At 46.4% G+C, this 20305-nt stretch overlaps 2 protein-coding genes across 4 annotated transcripts in view; both read left to right on the top strand.

The window, feature by feature from the left end:
- March6 (membrane associated ring-CH-type finger 6) overlaps window positions 1–6339 on the top strand; it is a 75246-nt gene extending 68907 nt beyond the window's left edge. For all 3 annotated transcript variants that reach the window (XM_021184198.2, XM_021184199.2, XM_021184202.2), the window contains exons 25-26: window positions 163–298; window positions 2961–6339. In XM_021184198.2, the coding sequence (XP_021039857.1) occupies window positions 163–298; window positions 2961–3051 (227 nt within the window). In that variant the 3' untranslated portion in view covers window positions 3052–6339. The remainder of the gene's footprint in view (window positions 1–162; window positions 299–2960) is intronic.
- Window positions 6340–8457: 2118 nt separating this feature from the next.
- Window positions 8458–19738, top strand: Ropn1l (rhophilin associated tail protein 1 like). Its single transcript, XM_021183672.1, has 5 exons — window positions 8458–8782; window positions 10924–11047; window positions 12911–13072; window positions 17483–17658; window positions 19567–19738. Exons 1-5 carry the CDS (start codon window positions 8652–8654, stop codon window positions 19628–19630), a joined length of 657 nt encoding a protein of 218 aa, XP_021039331.1. The 5' UTR covers window positions 8458–8651; the 3' UTR covers window positions 19631–19738.
- The last annotated feature ends 567 nt before the right edge of the window (window positions 19739–20305 follow it).

Below are 20305 nucleotides of genomic sequence, written 5' to 3'. Positions count from 1 at the left end.
CACAGACACCAAGATGGCAGAAAGATCAGACTTCATTCTTAATGCACAGGCACATTGGTCCATTTTCTATTGCTTTAATAAAGTTGTCTTTGTATGATTTTACAGATGTTACTGTTTAAATGCAGAAGTTAGGTCACAATAAAATTGCCTTTGTTTTAACAGGTGTTACTGCAGAGATGCAGAACTTAGTTCACCGGCGGATTTACCCATTTTTATTGATGGTCGTTGTGCTGATGGGAATCCTGTCCTTCCAGGTCCGCCAGTTTAAGCGCCTTTATGAACACATTAAAAATGACAAGTAAGTCTAGAGTTCTGTTCATCTAACCACTCTTAAGGTGGTGTCATTTTGTGGGTATTGTGCTTGTCTTAGGATTTTATTGCTATGACCATAGCAACTTTTATAAAGGAAAACATTTAATTGGGGCTAGCTTGTAGTTAAGATATTTAGTCCGTTATCATCATGGTGGGAAGCATGGCAGACATGGTCTGGTGCTGAAATAGGAGTGGAGAGTATTACATCTTGATCTGAAGGCACTCGGAGACTAACCTTCCACACTTGGAGGTGCTTACGCATATATGAGACCTCAAAGCTCACCCCTACAGTGACACACTTCCTCCAACAAGGCCACACCTCCTAATAGTGGCACTCCTTGCAAGCCTTTGGAGGCCGGTTTTATTCAAACAACCTCTGTGCTCAGTATGATAAATTACATGAGAAAAATGCTCATCTAGTGGACATACTATGATATAGCATCAGCAGGATTTGTGAACAGATTGAGTGCATGGAGTGTTCATGGCTGGAGATAGGGGTATCCTAGTAAAGGATAAAACCGTGGAATTTCCATAACTTCAGAAAAGTCTGAGTCCTCTGCTCTCGTGTTTTACAAAGGAAGCCAGTGTGTAACTGCCTGTACCTGTTTGCCTGGGCTCCATCAAGTTAGTATCAGCAGCCCCACCCTTCGTTTGTGCACACCCTGTTTGAGAGAAATTCCAGTGTCTCCTTACTTACTCTGAGGATTCCTAAGAGGAATGTTTTCAAGAAGGAAATTTAAATTGTTCAAGACTTCTCTGAAAAATGTACCAACAGTAAAAATACAAGTACCATTAGGTGGAGAATAAAGGATAGTCCCCCTGCATGGAAGAAGGGGAGGATTTTCAGTGTGTCAGTTTAATCGCTGCTTTGGTAGAGGATGACTGCAGGGTGTTTCCTGCCTCCATCCTTCTCCATGCTGGAGACCCACTGTCCTTAGGCTTACCCTTTTCTGTCTTCTCCAGGGATCCTTTGGCCACCTATCTCTTATGTTTTCATTAGCAGACAGAATACTGTTCCATCACAGCATATTCAAGCATCATTTTTGTTTCTGTCCTATGTCCCCTCTGTCATCCTTCCCACCATAACCACCTTCCTGCTTTCATGTCACAGAGGCTCCTGGTTCCCACGCTTCACTTCCTGTTTCAGTGTACTCGTTAGCATGTCTCTGTCTGTGTTTGTGTGTGTGCCATTTGGCATAGCTTGGTCTGTAGGAGGTATAGAGAGAAGGCAACATGGACTAGGGTACAGGAGGGAGGTAGGTAGGTTGAAAGAGTGGCACATGAGTTTAGCATCTTATTTTTTTATTGAGTCAGTTTGGGTCTTAGGCAGATTGGCATCACTTAGTCTCTGTACTTTGTATTTCTTTGCTTTTTCAGTGACATGGTCCTGCCCAACTTCTTGACAAATCCTGAAATATATAATGATGTGTGTTGGGTAGGGCTCTGTATAGTCTATTAAATAGCACTATCATATAAGACATTTACAAAATGCTCGGTTTCAAAAAAACCACTGCTTTGTTGAGGAGCAGTGGGGTAAGGAACGGTTAAGTTCAGAAAAAGCACTGGTCATGTGGAAAGGAATTAGATACTGAGATGATGATAGATAAAGAAGCAGGAACACTTGGGCCTCCTAAACAGTGACATCAGCAGAAGCTGAGATAGATGTCTGTCTGAAGGATTGTAGGCCTTGACAGAAAAGCAATAGATGGAAGTCAGGGTTAGAGGTAATAGTGAGAAGCCAATGACAGCTGCCTTGAGCCTCCTAACACGTGCCAAAGCCTTCGTTCCAGAGCTTTGTATGCATTCCTTTTCTCAAAATAATCCTGTGGCAGGACACTGCCATTCTTGTGTCACTAAAAAGTAAACTGAGGTCCCAGCCCCTGTTCCTGACATCTCATCACATGCAGACTCCACTTTTCACAAGTGTATGTATGCCTTTAGTGGCCCGACCCAGATATACACTGGAGCCTGTAGTCGTGCTCTCACGGATGTGCTGGGCTCTGACAGCTTGCTGCCCTTTGCCGTGGTGGGGGTTGGGGGGAGGCTCTCCAGCTCACTGCTCCATACCTCACTGCTGTAGCCCACCCTGTTTGCCACAGCCTTTCCCTTCTTCCCCTCATGCAGGGTAGCCGCACTCCTGTGTCTATGGACATGGATTTGGTCTCACCAGCCACCTTTGACCTCCCTGAAATCTGCCCCTCATTGCTCCTTTGCTCTAGACAAGAGGTTTTCAGGTCCTGCTTTTTTCCTGTCTCAGCTATTTGCCTGCACTATTTGTAGTCTGCTTCCTAAAGTCTCAGCACTAAGGTGACTTGTAAAGCGTAAACCCTAGCAAAACGAAGAAAGGAAATCCCCTGCACATGTTTGGACTACAGTGACAAGCACTCCTAACCTCCCCGGTGTAATACAGACCCCATCACTGAGCATCATGTGCAGTCTCCACAACTCTGGCCCTTCCCACAAACCTCACCTTACGCCAGACCTTCCTCCAACGTGCTGGCCTTTGTGCTTGCTCTAGACGCCCCTCTAGTCTGCCTCTTGAAAGGTTGCTAGTAAGCTGCTGTGAATACAGTTCACAAGGTGTCACTGGAAGAAAGGCATATGTATGAGTCACACAGGAAAGTGACCACCCTGTTTTTGTACTCTAGGTACCTTGTGGGGCAGCGCCTGGTGAACTATGAGCGCAAATCCGGCAAGCAAGGCCCGTCTACACCGCCTCCAGTGTCGTCCCAAGAATAAAGTGCTTGTCTCAGCTCCTTGAGCTTCTCCTTGCCTTTTCGTGTCCTTTGTTGTGGACTTCTCACTTGGAGATTCTCCTGTGATCTCAGCGTTGTTTAAGTTAAATGTACTTGACTTGTGTCCTCAGCATTCAGAGAGCAGCGCATCCGGCACTACTGCTCCTCCCTGCATCTGCCGACATCACTGCTGTCTGAGATCTGTACATGTGTAAATAGGAGTTCCTTGATGCCCTAAAACCTTGGATTAAACAGAATGTGCATTGTACATCTTTAACAAATGTATATTAATTTATTAAATCTAGTTGTCACTTTATTTTGGACCTGCTGTGATCTCGACAGGAAATGTGCCACAGAGCAGTCGTGTATAGGCGAGACTTTGAGTGACATCTTTTGGAGCACAGTGCATGGTGTTGCCAGCAGTCCTCATCAGGTAACTGCATCCTGTCCTTGGCTGGTCAGTCCTTCCTTACCAGGAGCCGAATGGGCAGTGGAGCCTGTGGTAGGGGACGTGGACAGAGTGCCTCACAGACAGTCGTATTTGGAAATTATTACATGTAACACCAAAGCTGTTGTACATTTTCTACTGCCTGATTGTTTTCATGTGTCTGTGTTTGTAATATTGTATAGTATATTGTGCTAGATGAGGAAATTATTTTTAATTTTGATAATTTAATATTCCTAGTGATCAGCATTGGGAGTTGGGGTTTTTGTGCTTGTTAGGGGCATGTCTATACTTAGAAAGATAAACTACAAATGAAGATTTTTTTATTGACCTCCTCCCCTTCCATACAGCTCTTTCTTTTTGTCAACAGTGGCCAAAAGTGTCATGCCGGATGAGAAATCTAAGGGGATGTCATCACCTACAGGACCAGTTGTGACAGGTCAAGGCCCTAGGCCGTGGTGTGAGGCCGACTGCATCAGGGACGATGAGTAGAACATCCTGCCGTGCTGGCAGCACACTACAGCTGAGGCTCAGTTAATATACCAGGAAACCCCTGTTCCTAAGGCATGGTGTTTACAGGAAACCGCAAATAAAACCAGGTTTTATTTGTTTGAAAGGAAGCAGACTGAGTTGGCCTTCGCCATAGGGAAGAGTTGCATTGGAGAAATGCTGTGAGATTTTAGAGAATTTAATACTCAGAGGAAGCCTGGTCCCCCTAGCCCAAGCTTCATGTTTAAAGTTTAAAAGATTAGGATGGTTGTACGTCATTCAAGTGTTTAATGGTAAAGGTGTATTATAAGGATAGTGCTAGAAGCTTTCGTAGACTGTAAAGAGTTCCATGGAGTATTAAACCCATAGTTGGAAAGGTCTGAGGGCCCGCCCCCACCTCTAAATACAAAGCCAAACAAAAGATTAAGAGCAATGCTTTCTGGTTTTGTTCCTTTCTTGATTTTGTCTTTTTGTCGTTCTTAAATTCACTAAGTAATAGGCAAATACTTTGTTTTAAAGCAGCATTATATTTAAAAAACAAAAACAGTCTTGCCATGGATCCAGTGTTAACACTGTCATTTTGTAACAGCCTTTCTCTCCTGTAGCAAGCCTACCTTCACTCTCAGACTTTGTCCTTCCATAAAGAATTTGCATTTTAAAATGCAGTGCCACCTGTCAATGGGAATATATATTGTCTATAAAGCCTAATCTTTTGATGCTGGTATATTGGACATATAACATTCAGGTTTCATTTTTAATTTTTAAACAATTTATGGATCTACCACAAAAAGTTAAACATTTTCAATCATCTGGAATTGTAAGTGAACCTTATTGGATGCTTTTCTGAGAACAAACACAAACAGATTGCCAAGGTGTGCCCCATTTCACTGGCAGGGCCTGCTCTCTTGTGTGCTTTATCCAGTGGCTTTCAGGAAGATGATGCCCTCATGGGGATTTATTGTGCATAACATTTGCTAGGTTGACATACAGGTTTTATTCAACAATATCATAAACATTTAAAACCCTCAGTTCAGAAGGTGTTCCTATTTGCTGCCGGTCTTTACAGGAAATTTATAGATAAAGAGATGTGCATCATTTTGAATTAGGCTAACACCCAGTCTTCAAGGAAGTTTACTAGGAAAGACCTTTGTGCTTTATTATTGATAATTTGAAGACAAATCACTACTTGGGATTAGTTTTACATGACCAGTTATCAGATGGTCACTTCGAAATGTATAGTTGTTCGTTATTAACAAATTATGGTTTGATTTTTAAACTACAAAGTACTAATAGTTTAGATGAAAACTGAAGAAAATGCCAATGTAAAATTTGTGTGTAGCTGGCCTTAATGTTCCATGTTTATAGTTGTGGTCCCAGCCCCCACTCCCGTTCTCCGGGGGTGGGGTAGGCAGATAAGACATGTATTGAACAGTAATTTTTGTTTTAACATTCAGTATAGCTGTTATTACTGTGAATTCTCAAGACGGTCCCTCCCCTCAAGGGACAATCCTCCTATGAGTTTATCAGACATGTCGCTTCTGTGTTGCACAAATGCTTTATTAAAGTATATTCCTAAATTCAGGTTGAGCTGATGAATTTTTAAGACAAACACAAAATACGCATTGGACATTTGTACCCTGTTGTGTTTGCAGACACAGGGGCCAGTGCCGTTATGCAAGAACTCGGCACTCGGCACGGTGCTCCAAATTAGCTCCTTCCTCTCCTCTCTGGGATGGAGAATATCAGGCTAGTTACTGTGATGCCTCATTTTACATTGTGATGCTCAAAGTTCTTGTTTAAAACAATCCTCTAGGATCGTTACTGTTCAGTCATTACCAAGGGGAGAGATGACGTAGTACCACTGAAGTGTTACTAGAGACCTCATCTGTGAAGGGTCTTTAAATTCTTTGCTTAAATTGCCCTGTAGCGGGGCACTTAATTTGCCCTGTCAATCAGATGTTTTGTTTCAGCTTATTGCTGTTGTTGTCAAACATTTAAACAGCTGTCGTGAGTAAGGGCTTCTTCAGATATTCTCCAATAATAGCTTTGGCATTAATATAAAAATAAGACAGTATACATGTATATGTATGTCTCCATTCCTGTCTGTCTGTCTGAGTGCCTCATTTTGTAATCATGACAGTCCTATAGAACCTTAGATGGAAATGAGTGACTAAGGCCTAGGGGTGTCTGTTTAGGAGTGAACTAGAACACTTAGTGATGTGGGAGGTCGGTTTTGTATTACACCTGTACCCAGATCAATTTTATGTGTATATATTCAAAAATGCTCCCTTTTTATGTGGCCATTTGTTGCCTTCCGAGTCAAGAGAAGAGAATTGAATAAAGTGGATGTTAGTTGTAGCCTTGTCTTCTTTTTGGTTGTGTATTTTCTTTGATGTAAGATTGCTTTTTAATTTCTGAAAGTTTGAGGCTGGTGCTGTGGTACATGTGTGTGGCCCAGCTAGCTGGGAAACAGGCAAGGAGGATTGCTGGAGCCTGGGTGACAGGAAGGCCCCACCCCAAAAGAATATAGGTGTTTATAGTTGAAAGATAAACAGTTATCTGAAGCTTGACAGTGGGTGGAAACTGTCCCTGCAGAGGACACGTCTGCCCCTGCCCATGCACTCGAATGGACGGAGAGCATTACTACGGGAAGGCGTGAAGCCCCTCCACTTGGGCCACAGGGTGACACTGCCGTGAGCCATCACTTTGGGATGGAGCCTGATGCAAGACACATCAGAAACCATTTTGTGTCATTGCCTACAGCCTGAGAAGGAAAGGGTTTCATGACCTTTTCTCCTTTATGATTGTGAGATCTTTTGGTTTTAGGGGCCATTTCTAGTTTTTCTAAGTTCAAGTTTTTCAAAAGCTTTCAACATTTTCCTCATCTCCACCCAATTAAATACCTTGTTGTTTAATGTAGGAGTGGTGGAAACATGCTCTTTGAACCCCAGACCTCCCTCTTTAATCTGTGAAGTTGAAAGTCCTCGCCAAAGGAAACCAATACTCAAAACTGGTTATCTCCTGAAACACAGTGATTAGGAGAGTTGATGTGTTAAGGGACTGAAGATGTCTGCCTCCAAGGACCACAGTGCAGAACAGTAGTAACCAGAAGATGGAAGAGAGAGAGAGAAGCCAGCTGCCCAAGCCAGCACACAGGACTCCGGGGAGACCGCTGAGACCTAGCTGCTGCTTCAGTGGGCTCTATAGGTCTGCACACTTACACACCTGGTCCTCCATCAGCCTCCTGCGGCTACTCTGCAAGCCTTTAAAACCATGGGTAGGCTGTCATCAAGGCACAGGCCCCTCTGCATCCATTTATGTTGTTTAGCCATTGCGTTGGGTTTTTGTGTTTTGTTGTTTTTTTAAATCTCCATTGCTTATGCAGCCGTGCCTAAGAGTTTCTGCTCATTCATTTATGCTTTAGGATGTACTTGGAGGAGGAAGGAGCTTCTTGCTCAGGAACCACACCCATTTTGCTTAGGAGGCCATTTCCTTGCCATGGTGTGTCTGGTAAAGCAGACACTCCCGTATGTATTCAGTGGATTCCACACAACGGGGCATGGATGCTGAAATTAAAAAAAAAAGTGAAGTATTTGGACTGGTAACAGAATGAAAAGCAAACATTCACACTATAGATATGTACAAACGAACTAATAGTAACTTCTGTAGGGGGGAAAAAAGGTCAATGTAGGCTAGGCTCACTTTTTTTTAAAGATACAACAGCAAAATACAATTCATTTAAGAAAACAAAAGTTGAATTGTCACAATTTATACCTGAGACTTTTAAGAATAAAAAGAACAGACACCTGCACACCCAGATTGTTTTACAATCTTTTCCGCTTCACCAGTCATGTGGTGGTGGGTGGTGGTGGGGGTGTGGGTGGTTACAGACTTGTTGCTTCTTGAAGCACTAAATGTTGCCCAGGCTGGTCTCCAATTCCCAGCTCAAATGAACCCCAGCCTTGCGAGTCTCGCAGTCCCCACATCAGCTTTTAACTCTGTTGGTTTTACCCTATTGTGTTGTTTTTCTTTGAATGGAGACCATGATAGAGGTTTTAATAAAGGTTAACCTACATAATAGACATTATTATTTACTCCTTATGCCTATTCCCCCCCCCCTTTGGATAAATATTGCTAAGTCGTTAGAAAATTCTGTAGTCCCCAGATACACGCTCATTTCTGTCAACAGTGTCTGAGAGTCCTTGTTTTCCCATTCTATCAACTAAATGGTTTGTTGTTTTTTTGTTTTTGTTTTTGGCCAAAGCTGCTTTGGTTTGGAAATGTGTATTCATACAGTGGGTGTGTGGACCAAATGGAGTCACACGCCAAGCCGAGACCCTGGTCGAGACCTCTTGGGGTTCAGATTAGCGCAACCTCCGCGTTTTAGGAAAACAAGCTGTTTTGTGGCGCTCTCCGCTCTGTGGTCATTCATTGGTCACAGCGACCAGAGGCCAGCCGGACGTCCGCCCCTTGCTTGCTGAGGCTGTGCGCATGCGCAGCTCGGGTTGCCTGGAGACCGCACGCCACAATCGCGTGCTCTATCCGCTCTGGGCGGTTGGGCCTCAGTTTCCTGAGGGGGCGGAGCAGTCCCTCCCCGCCGCCCGCTGCGCTGACCCTGCCTCTCCTCCCCGCAGCACATCGTCCCTGGCCGCCGCGGTCTCCCCAGAACGATGCCGCTGCCCGACACCATGTTCTGCGCGCAGCAGATCCACATCCCCCCGGAGCTGCCGGACATCCTCAAGCAGTTCACCAAGGCTGCCATCCGTACGCAGCCGGCGGACGTGCTGCAGTGGTCGGCGGGGTAAGGCCGGCCAGGGAACCTCACCCCGTTACCGAGTACAGACGCCGACGTTGTGGGTGTAGACTAACAAAGCTTGCACACCAACCGCGGGGCAAAAAGTGGCTCCGCTGAGTTTAAAAAAAAAAAATCAGTTACAGGGATGTTATAAATGAAACCGCCCAGAATAACTGATTTATGCCCCACCCACCCCCAAACTGAGGCTGAGGTATGTGAAGGCTGCCACTTGAGAAAACTGGCCAGCACAGCTCACAGCTAGCGAACCTTCACACTCTAGAAACAAGAACACGAACCCTTTCAAGGGCCTGACCATTATAATCTTAACACTCATTCTTTCGGTTTTACAAGAGAACTCTGCCACTTTTTAATCACGAGAATAACTATTTTTTAGCCAAATTTTGCTAACTTTCTCTGAACTATATTAGCTAAAGTGGTTTCGTTTCTTTTGGCTGTTTTAACAACTCGTCTTACTTTTAAAAAAACGACAGCTCTGGAGGTAAAAGCAACAAAACATGTGGAGCAGGCAACAAGCGTTTGGGGTGGCTGCTTCCATATCAGACTCGGCTGTTGGAACTTCCTGGCCCTTCTACAATCCGTGGGTTCTCTTCTGCCTTCCTCTCCTGAGGATTCCTGTGATACATTTAGGAGCCATACCGTTTGTTCAGGATAGTTTCCCCCATCTAAAGTCCTTAATTGTGCAAAGACGCTTGCCATGTAGATAGAGTACCTCTCACGGGGCTTCAGGGGACAGGACCTGGATGTCTTACTTAGCTCCGTCAGGGTCACCTGTGAGCCCAGCACCTACCCTTTGTCAGTTCTCTCAATGACCCCTCAACTATATTACATATGCTCGAGCCTTAGAGAGAAGGGCTAGGGTATCTTTATGACAGTTTATTTGTACTTCAAGTCTCCGCCCCTATTGGCACATTTATTAATACTACAGAGAGTTTTTTGAAGTTTTTTTGATTCATTAGATTGCCGATGAGGGAACAACTATGAATAGGTGTGAATCCACCAAGCCACAGCATTGCAACCGGGGCCTGGACCTTTATGTCCACAGTTCTGTATCTGTTTCTCTCGTGGCTCTCTGTACCACTCCTTAGATCATTAACGAAACCACAGAGAGGAGCACAAAAGCCTTAGTGGTTATAGGTGGAGTTGACCCTAAAGGGTGAAGAGAGAGGGGGTTGCCTTTAATCTATGCAGTCTTCACTATCCACGTCCATCTATCTATGTTTCAGATTTAGATGGTTTCTGGTGTCCTGGTGCTTAATTTCATGTTCATCTTCCTGGCTACGAGTTCTTTGACTGTGGCTTAAGACCCTGCCTGGCACAAGGCCTCGTGCTGGCCAAATCCGAAGGGAATTCACTCAAGTTGTTGCCCCAAGCCATTTCTGTGCCTCCTTCACCTCCAGCTCACATTTTCAGATTCCTAGAATGGAACTTTTTTGAGGGGAGGGGCAGGCAGAACTGGGAAGGATGGAAAGTGGGAAGCCTTTGTGTGTCTGCGCCACTTAGAGGTGAATGTGTAGAGGTGTTTAATGCCAATTACCTCAGAAAGCAGCTGTTGAAAAAGGAATAACCTTAGGGCATGGGGTGCTGGAGAGATGGGTCTCTGTTAGCAGTATTTGCTTGCTTTCCCAATAGACCTGAATTGAGCTTCTAGCACCCATGCCACACAGCTCACAACCAGCAATGGCTCCTGGTCCAGGGCCATTCACCTGTACCTACCCACACTTGTGTGTGTGTTACACACGCACACACATTTAAAAATAAAAATATTTTAAAACAATGAAAAACTTAGCATCAGACTCTGCTTTCTCATTTAGAAAGCACTCAGAGGAAGGAAACATGAGAACCAAAGGGGAGATGAACACAGTTCAGTGAGGCTCTCTCTCCTGGCTCCCATGCAGGCTTTCTGTCATTTGATGCTTCCAGGACCCTCAGATAGCAATCAGCATGTCTGCTTTGCAGGCAGAAAAACCAGAGTGCACAGTGAACTTCAAGGGGGTTGCTCAGCCAAAGTCCGGGGACTTCGGTGTGGTCAGCTGGCTTTGGGAGCTCCCCCGGCATCTGCTGCGGTGTTAGGCAGCCTTGGGTGTGGCCTGCGTGCTGATGCTCTTCAGTGATGTCTCTCATTCCAGGTATTTTTCAGCCCTGTCCAGAGGAGACCCACTTCCTGTAAAGGACAGAATTGAAATGCCTGTGGCCACACAGAAGACTGACACAGGCCTGACTCAGGGACTCCTGAAAGTCCTGCACAAGCAGGCGAGTGAGCTTCTTAACTGCACACGCTCCTGTTCCCAATCTGTGACTCTTGAAACAGATACCTGCCCTCTGTCGCCAGGCCTGTCCTGCCACCTTCACATCCGACTTTGTTTCTTGGAAAGAACCCCAAGAGCTAGCTTTTCATGCATAGATTTTACTTTTATTTTGTGAATGTACATTGAAGGTGTGTGTGTGTGTGTGTGTGTGTGTGTGTGTGTGTATGTGTGTAAACCAGAGTTCAACAAACCACCACAAATTTGTTTCATGGTTTTTTTTTTTTTTGAGAAACAGATAACTTGTTATATAGTCCCAGTTATCCTAAAACTTGAGGTGACCCTCCTAACTCAGTGTCCTGAGTGGTAGCATTACAGGTGGGCATTGCTCTAGTTTCAAAGTTAGGCTTGTACTGGGAAATATTCTGGACAGTAGGGAGTGTGTGCTCCATGTCTGCATACCCCTCTCCCTCTTCCCCTCCCCCTCCCCTTCCCCTCCCTCCCCTCTCACTTCCCTTTAAGTGATCCCTTATTTTCATGTGTGTGTGTGTGCGTGCGTGTGCACACACACACACACACACACACACACACACACACACACACGCTGGATTTCCTGTACATGTGTATGCACGAGTGTGTGGTGTGTGTTTTTTGGACAGAAGTCAACTCATATATTTTTTTCTGATTTATTCTCCACCTTATTTTTTTGTCTTTAACCAAACCTGCTGTAAGTGTTTCTGCTCAGGTGGAAGGGTATCCTGGGACTCGGAAGCCCAGGAACCACACAGCTCTGAGGGGAGAAGGTGTCCCAGTTGGAAGGGCATCTGGAGACACAGGGGCTAAGGAACCACCCAGCACTGAGGTGGGACAGTGTCCCAAGAGAAGGGCATCCGGAGACACGGGAGCCCGGGAATCACACAGCTCTGAGAGGAAGCCTCCTGCTGCAGCTCCCAGGATCCTGAGGGGATCCCCAGCTGAACTGAGGAGGAGCTGATTTTCCTGCTCAGGGATTGGTGGCTTTTTTCCTCACCCCCTTTTCCCTGCGTCAGGCCCATGGGTCAGGGTGGAAAGTCTTTCCCTGCTGAAGCCGGCTTTTGCTGAGGTGCCATCTCTGTGGGGCTGCTGCAGGGTGGGGCTGGAGAGGAGTTGCTGCCTCTGTGGACAGCTCCTGAGAGACAGCTCCTGCAGTGGTGTTTCACCAAGGCAGAAGGCTGAGGCAAGAAAGAAGGTGTCACTACCCTCAGGCACCCTCAGGCACAGCTCCTCAGGACCTGAGTAGGTGGCAGCAGGAAAGGTGCAATCACCGTGGACAGCTCTTCAGGGGTAGCTCCTGCTCTGGTGGGGAAGGTGATGAACCCCCAGTTCCTGAGCTTCCCAAGCACAGGACTTGAAATCCCACCAACCCTCAATCTGGAAATGTCGTGCAGCTCCTGTGACAACTGCAGACTGAGGAGATGTGGCGGTGCTGCCATTTTTGACAGGAGCCACCATTTTTTAACAGCTTTTAACAGGGCCATTTTGCCATTGGCAGCCATGCCACTGAGCGGTGACACCTAGAGCACAATATTTAGGCCAGCAAACCCCAAGAACTGGACCCCAGATCCTCAAGTCTATGCCACCACACCCAGCTTTTAGGTGGGTGTTTGAGTGGCAAGCTCTTTCCCCACTGAACCACCCTCTAGCCTCTTCTCTTTTGAAATGATACTAAGATCCATCTAGCCGCCCTTCCTGCCATGCCCTTCCCCTGGGTCCCTGCCCAACTCTCCTTCCATGATGGTCACTTGTTGTGAGTTATGTCTTCAGAAGTATCTTTCTGGTTTCCTGGGATGTCGACATACACTGAGTATGTCATATTGTGTTTTCTAAACAGTGTAGCCACAAGCAGTATGTGGAGTTAGCAGATCTTGAGAAGAAGTGGAAAAATTTGTGCCTGCCAGTAGAAAAGTTCAGAGCAATCCTGGAGCTGGATCCATGTGAGGACAAAATAGAGTGGATCAAGTTTTTAGCGCTCGGATGCAGCTCCCTGGGCGGGGTATGTACCTACAGATGGCCTCTTAGTATTGTTATGTCATGATCTGTGTGGTTACATGTCAGAAAACGTGTTTATTATAGTATTAACTAATGTTGTTCCCCCAGACTTCAGTTATATGATTCAAAACCACAGTTCCAACTATTAAGAGTAGAGAAAACATGGATGCACTTGGAATGTATTTCGGGTTTCAAATGGGGTCTACCAATGAGTTCTTTTATCGGACAATGTAATTTTGAAAGTTGGTAGCAGTTTTCTTTGTCTGTGGGAAGAAACATAAAATTCCATGACATTTTGACTTATAATCCAGTATTAATAACTAGTAGATGGGGTGTAATGCTGCTGTCACTACAATATAACTCCAACAATTGAGGAATAAGAGAGCATGATGGTGATTGCATGGTTCTTCAAAAGGAGAAGCAGGCTTTTTTTTCCCCCTGTCTGGATACATATTTTATATTGTTTCTTCAATCTTTACAGTTCTGAGTACATAACTGTACATAACTCATAATCCTTCATGGTTCATTCTTTTTTTTTTTTTTTTTTTTTTTTGGTTTTTTGAGACAGGTTTTCTCTGTATAGCCCTGACTGTCCTGGAACTCACTTTGTAGACCAGGCTGGCCTCGAACTCAGAAATCCGCCTGCCTCTGCCTCCCAAGTGCTGTGATTAAAGGCATGCACCACCATGCCCGGCTCATGGTTCATTCTTTAACAGTAGGGTGCTGGATCTCCTGTTAGTCTCTCGATGGAAAACTGTCTCTAACTCAGGCCCTCTGGAAGGGCAGTGAATGCTCTCAATCACTGAGTGAGCTCCTGTTCTTTCTTCCTATAATGTCTATCCGTGTGTGAGTTCCTTTTTTCTTTGTGAAGAGTGACTGTGTCCAACGGCACTGAGATGTTGACAGTAAACCCCCAGCTGCAGTGCCCTCTCCTGTGCCATCCTGCCAGCCATCTCTCTGCTTCCTCCGGTTCTTTGCCTTAAACTCATGCTTTCCCAGATGCCCCGAGAAGCACACCCCCAGAGCTGGTACTGTATGATGGGGTAGCTAAACAGCTGTCTCCTGGAACTTCATCCCGAGTGGTGTTGCGGTGCCTTTGTCTGCTGTAGCTCATGCATGTCCTTGGTTGTCCTTAGTTGGTCAGGTGACTGAATCGTCTGCAGCTTGGGCTCAGGCAGAGAAAACCCTGTCCCTTCAGAGAAGGCAAGTGTCAGGCTGGTGGCCTCACAGGGGCTGTGCTGCCCAGGGACCTATTCCTTGGAAAGACAAGCAAGGCAAACGTGGTCTTTAGAGAAACTCTGTCAGGGTGCTCATCAGGAACTCTGAAGTTAGCATTACATTAGCATAGAATTAATATCTAACATTCGGGGTTAGTGCTGACAGTTTATGCCTCTAAAAATAAGTGTGGCAATTTGCTCTTAACAAGAAAGAACAGGATAATTCATGATTTTGGGTTCATCTAAGTCATAAAAACAAGTCCAAGCTATGTACAGCAAGCAACACTAGGTGGTGCCATTTTGTAAAAGAAGGCACTTCATCTGCCATGGTTACATCGAAACTGAGGTCCTGTTTTATTCCGTGCTACTTTGTTGTTAGGAAACAAATGTACACCAAAGAGCACACTGGTCACACTGGTCCTGTCCCCTAGCCTAAGTCTTCTTTGGCACTGACCGTGTAGCTTGAGTCTCTTAGGTGCCCAGTACCACATAGGCTCAGGGTCAGGGTCTGCTGTGAGCACTGAGCCTTTCCCTCCACTGGGCCGTATGGGGGTCTGTTCTTCCCCACCCCCACTCTACTCTGTTTCAGCATGGGCTGTGTGGGCAGGGAGGTACCGGAGCCCAGCAGAGCCACTAGCTAGTACACTGACAGCACGGCTGCCTGTGCAGATCCACTTGTGGAGCCTGTGTTGCAGGGGGATCGGTGGCCTGGACATGCACAAGCACACAGGAGGGATGGCAAGGGAGTTCTGGATTTCTGCATTCTAAAAACTTCATCCAAAAGGAGAAATGAAGAAGTGAGCTGGTAGATGTGTTGGGTGCCCTTATTGCTATCCCATCGCCTGTCAGGAAACAAGAAAAGGGTACAAAGACAGATACTGGCTCACGGCTTGAGATGCTGCACCATCGTGGTGGGCAAGGCATGGTGGCTTCCGTGGCATTTCTAGCGCAAAGTAAGCCCTCTCAGAAACCTACTTCCTCTAGCTCAGTCCCCCTTCTAACGGTCCCAGAAGCTCCCAAAACGGCACCAACCGCTGAGGATCAAGTGCCATGGAAGAAGAACGGAGTGGTGGCTTATTGCCTATTGTTGATGTGTCCCTGGACGCTGCGGAACTGGTACCTAGCCCATTCTAAGCTCTGCATTTGTTGGTTTCTGCCCACCCTATGCCCTTGTGCCTTCAAGCTTCTCTCAGGAGCCATTATAATCAAACTAATTGAGGTTCACTGGAGGAATAAAACAAAAATGGCTGTCTACCAATGGAAAGTCCAAATCAAGTAGGTATTCAGTCCATAAGGCTGGCTGTCCCCGCTGGTCTTCAGTATACTGAAGAATCCAAAAGAAGTAGGCTCTAATGCCATTGAAGGAACAGGCTTGCCAGCTAGAGCAAGAGCAAGAAGGCAGAGAGAGGCCCAGTTTTCCTCTTCCATATCCTCCTGTAGGCTTCCAGCTGAAGGTGGTCCAGATTAAAGGTATGTCTTCCCACCTCAAAAGATACGGATTAAAAGCCAGTATTCTCACTTCAAATGATTTAATTAGGAAGAAGAAAACTTCCTCAGAGTCATACCCAACACTTAGGTTTTAGTTAATTCCAGATATGATCAAGCTGATGACAGCCACCACATCACCCAAAGGAACTTTAAATCTTTAAACCCTGGGATGTCTGCCAGCTAGCAGCAAGCTCATTGTTGTGACTTATGCTGCTTAGTTTACATCAGCTTAACGCAAGCTACAGTCACTTTGGGCAAGGGAACCTCACCTGAGAAAAGGCCCTCACTAGATTGGCCCCTGGTGCAGTTTCTCAATTAATGACAGATATGGGAGGGCCACCTCACTGTGGCAGTGCCATCCCTGGACTGGTGGTTCCTACATGCTATAAGAAAGCAAACTGAGCAAGCTGTGGGGAGCAGGCCTTGGAAGGAGCATGCAAGCTTGTAACTCTCCATGCCTTTGTGTCAATAGCTGCCTCCAGGTTCCCCACCCTGGCCCTGACTCCTTTGGAATGTAAGCAAAACACAAGAAATCTTTTCCTCCAAGTTTCTTTCTTTCTTTCTTTCTTTCTTTCTTTCTTTCTTTCTTTCTTTCTTTCTTTCTTTCTTTCTTTTTTTTTTTTTTTTTTTTTGGTTTTTAGAGACAGGGTTTCTCTGTATAGCCCTGGCTGTCCTGGAACTCACTTTGTAGACCAGGCTGGCCTCGAACTCAGAAATCTGCCTGCCTCTGCCTCCCGACTGCTGGGATTAAAGGCGTGCGCCACCATGCCCAGCTTCCTCCAAGTTTCTTTTGATCATGTTTTAATCACAGCATAGAAAGCTTAGCTAAGACACTATGCTATCTCAGAAGAGTAGAAAGGAAAGGAATTTGGTTCCTGTATATCTTTTAGGTAGAAATCTATTATGGACTTTTTTCTCTGACTTTTTTCTTTTTCAACAAGGGTTAATTAAGCAAGAGGGAAGTGTTTGAAGCTTGGCCATACAGTGCTTCTCTGCAACCTTGTTCCCGGTCCATTAGTTGCTGTTCTGCAGGCCTCCAAGAAAGACCTACCTGGGCATGGACTTTGAGAGTGTTCTGAGGATAGTGGTCAAGGTGCAGGTGGAAGGTGGGGTGCAGGTGGAGTTAGGTTGCCATCTTGGGGAGCCAAGCAGTAGACAGGTCTGAGAGAGGTTCACAGGTCATAGAGGAGTTTCCTGGGCCTGACAGAGTCCTAAAGCCTTCAGTATGAATGATGTTGATGACTGGGTGGCAGGGACATTGGCAGATGCACGGGGCCATCTTTCCTGCCAACTGTGCTCTCTTCAGGGGCAGCTCAGGTGGGCACTAGTTCCCTGTGTCCCTTGGCATGGCAAAGAGTCTGTTTCTGCACTGACTGAAGGTCATGGTTAAATGGCCTTAGACTCCAAACCCAGAACCATGTGGAGGAGCTGATGATTCAAGATAATATGCTTATCTTGCTTGTGACAGTCATTCCCATTTCTGTGTAGCATCTGTGAATCACTGTGTATGCTCTGTTGTATCCTGGTCAAATCTTCCTTCTTGCTGTATGTGGTGGAAGCTATGTATCCACTTGACCTTCACTTAGGTGGAGAAGACACTCGGAAGAGTGTTTACAGAGCACACTTGCATTCCTGTCTCTGGTGTTGGCTTGGCATCTCTGTGACTCCAAGACTGACTGTGCCCATCTTCGTACCCTCTCCCTGTCCAGACCCTGAACACGGCCATGAAGAATGTGTGTGAGATCCTCACTTCTGACCCGGAGGGCGGGCCTGCTCGAATCCCCTTTGAAACCTTTGCCTATGTTTACCAGTACTTGTCTGGACTGGACCCAGAACTCCCGGCCGTGGAGACCGATAACTATCTTACCAATTTAAGACTGATGTCGTAAGTACAGTACGCTGTGGGTTTCTGGTATGTTGACAGTTGAAGAATGTCCTCTATCCGCCTCTCTCTGCTGAGAACGTGTCCCTGGTGGAAGGCAAAGATGGCCACCTTGTTGCCAACAGTCTTGTAGGGGAGCTGCCAATCAGAGCCACAGCCCCTCAGCTTGTCCTCTCTATGCCTGCTAGGATGGGGACTTAGATTCTATCTTCCTTGACTTTAGATGAAGAAAATGTGTCCTGTCACAAGAAGAGCTTGATTCTGCCAGAGTTTTAAACAGTAGCTCATTAAAAAGGGACACAGATGGAATTAACCTCACCAACGCATGAAACATAGAGATGAATTGGCAGCAGTGGGTAGCCTGCTGCAGCCCATGGATGCTGTGTTACCCACACTGTTGTTGACTTGAGGAACTGGCATGTGACATGTACACACTTTCTTTGTGCTGTTGGCACTGATAGAATGTAGAGAGTGAGTGAAGGGCCTCTGGCGCTCTTGACCTCAGTAATGGCTGCCTTGGGCTGTATCTTCCCTCTCTAGTAAGTGGTCTGATGCGCCCACCTCTAAGATTTTCTATTCCTGTGCTCTGTGGATGTGAGAGTCCTGTCATCTTGGTCTGAGAGGGCTGTGGCTTCTACGTGGGAAGCTCATAGTTGTTTAGGTTAGGTCTTTCCTAATGCTTCCCAGGATTATCTGGGGAGGTGTGACTCCATGTCACATATGTGTGGAGGAGAAGGGGCTCAACAGTCACACCAAACATGGCAGCTGTGGAGGGTGCTGACAGATGCCAGACCACTGGTGACTGGGAGATAGAAGTGCAGAAGATTGCTGTGTGTGGCTGGGAGCAGGGAGAGGGTGGGGAGGTGGGCAGGGCTCGTGAATAGGGATAGGTTTTGTATTCAAAGGGGAACAGCTGAAGATAAGGGCTCTAAATGGCCAAGGGGGATCTTAGCTTTGTCCTACCAGGTCCTCATTAGCACCCATCTTGGAAAATTCCACTGTAGTGGTTCAAGGAAGCCTATGGACCTGGCTGCCCCTTTAACCGGATGCCTGGCCATTGACCTTCCAGTTGGTGCTCTTGGGTGCTCTGAGTACACCAGCTCTGGGTGGAGGAGGAATGGCATGTGGTGAGCACTCAGAAGCCAGGGCCAGGCTGCCTGGGCTGCCTGCCTCTCCTGCCCCTCCAGTGTCAGCCTGTTAATTAGGTTTCTTTCTTTAAAAAAAAAAATAGAGGGAAATGTTGCGTATATGTCTGCCGATTGGGAATATGTTTACCCACCCCACAGTTGATCCGTCTAACATCCTCTTGCTGCCTGCTTGGTTCTGACAGCATTTGCTATCCCCATGATAGCTATGCCTCTGTGGGCAGTGATGCTCACATGATCTGTCCTAGCTGCTGAGGCGCAGAGAGCCCAGTGGGCTCTGCAGTCCTGGTTTCCCTCCGGCCTATGTGCGAGAGAGAGCTGGGCTGGGGTGACCAACAGAGAGCGCTCTGCTAGAGTGAGTGGGAGGCACGGGAAGGTTGGAGGGGTCCTGTGCTGTCTCAAGACCCATGGTGTGCTGGCATCACTGCTCAGCATAAAGTAGCTCCCAAACATGGACCACTTGTGTTGTTTATTGATTGGTTGTTCAAGACAGAGTTTCTCTATGTAGCTTTGGAGGTCTAGGAAGACCAGACTGGCCGCCTGGGTCTGCCTCCTGAGTGCTGGGATTAGAGGTGCAGCATAGATGTTTTACCTGTAAATAAACATCCATCGTTGTACGAGAAAATGGAGCTGTCCTGCTCAGATCTGGTGCTTGTTGGCAGGAGTCTGGTGAAACCCAAGTGCCCAGTGTTTGAGATAATCTCGTTAAATGGCGTCCTGTAGAAGATAAACAATGTTTCTGATTGTGTGTCTGTTTCCCATCCAGAGAATCTAGAAGGAATGGCATGATAGGACTTTCGGACTTCTTCGTTGGAAAAAAGACAATATAGAAAGCCTTGAAGAGAAAGCTCTGGAAGCAGAGCATTGATACTTGTTTAATGTTGAAGCCATGCTTAGGAGAAACCTTGGCGCCAAATACAGCTTGTCATTACCTGTGACTGTGAGTTTTCCTCAGAGGGACGGTAGGGTGGCGGGTACTCACGGGACCACTCAGTCACTGCTGCTGACTGCGTCGTGGAAGGACTGTGAAGGTGGAGAGAGCAGGGAGCCGAGTGGGTGGGAAGTTTTCAGTGTCCAGCCCTTTCCTGCCTAGAAGAAGACTACACAGACACTCGGCTCCTCAGTGCCGAGAAGCCCTCCCCTCAAAGGGGGCTTCTGTGACAAGAGTATTCACAGCTGGAAAAAATTTTCTAATTTTGATGAAATGTGTATATTTAAAAAACTATGATGCTGATGTTATTTCTGGTTCTCCCTCCCAGCCCCATGCTCCCAGAAATAAGATACCGACTCCAAATATATTTACAGATACCGTGGCCATTGGTCTAGGCCCTTCTCTTCCCAGAAATAGCTTAAAATATCCCATTTATTCTAGCCTACACTCTGTCATGTGACTGGTTACCTGTGCTCAGGTACCATGCATGCCTCCTGTCACATACTCCCGGTGAATCATCCATCCATCCCTGGCTCTCTAACAGAATCTCTCTCTCTCTCTCTCTCTCTCTCTC

The sequence above is a fragment of the Mus caroli genome, chromosome 15, assembly GCF_900094665.2.
Source record: "Mus caroli chromosome 15, CAROLI_EIJ_v1.1, whole genome shotgun sequence".
NCBI classification, from domain to species: Eukaryota; Metazoa; Chordata; class Mammalia; order Rodentia; family Muridae; genus Mus; species Mus caroli.
Note: the sequence above shows the minus strand (reverse complement) of the source record. Positions and strands in the feature narration are given on the sequence as shown.

Bases quoted from the DNA above. Each gene is read 5' to 3' on its own strand.
- Ropn1l (XM_021183672.1), top strand. From the start codon at position 8,652: ATGCCGCTGCCCGACACCATGTTCTGCGCGCAGCAGATCCACATCCCC. The intron at 11,048-12,910 runs GCGAGTGAGCTT...TTTTCTAAACAG, and splicing joins TGAAAGTCCTGCACAAGCAG to TGTAGCCACAAGCAGTATGT. The intron at 17,659-19,566 runs GTAAGTACAGTA...TTTCCCATCCAG, and splicing joins ACCAATTTAAGACTGATGTC to AGAATCTAGAAGGAATGGCA.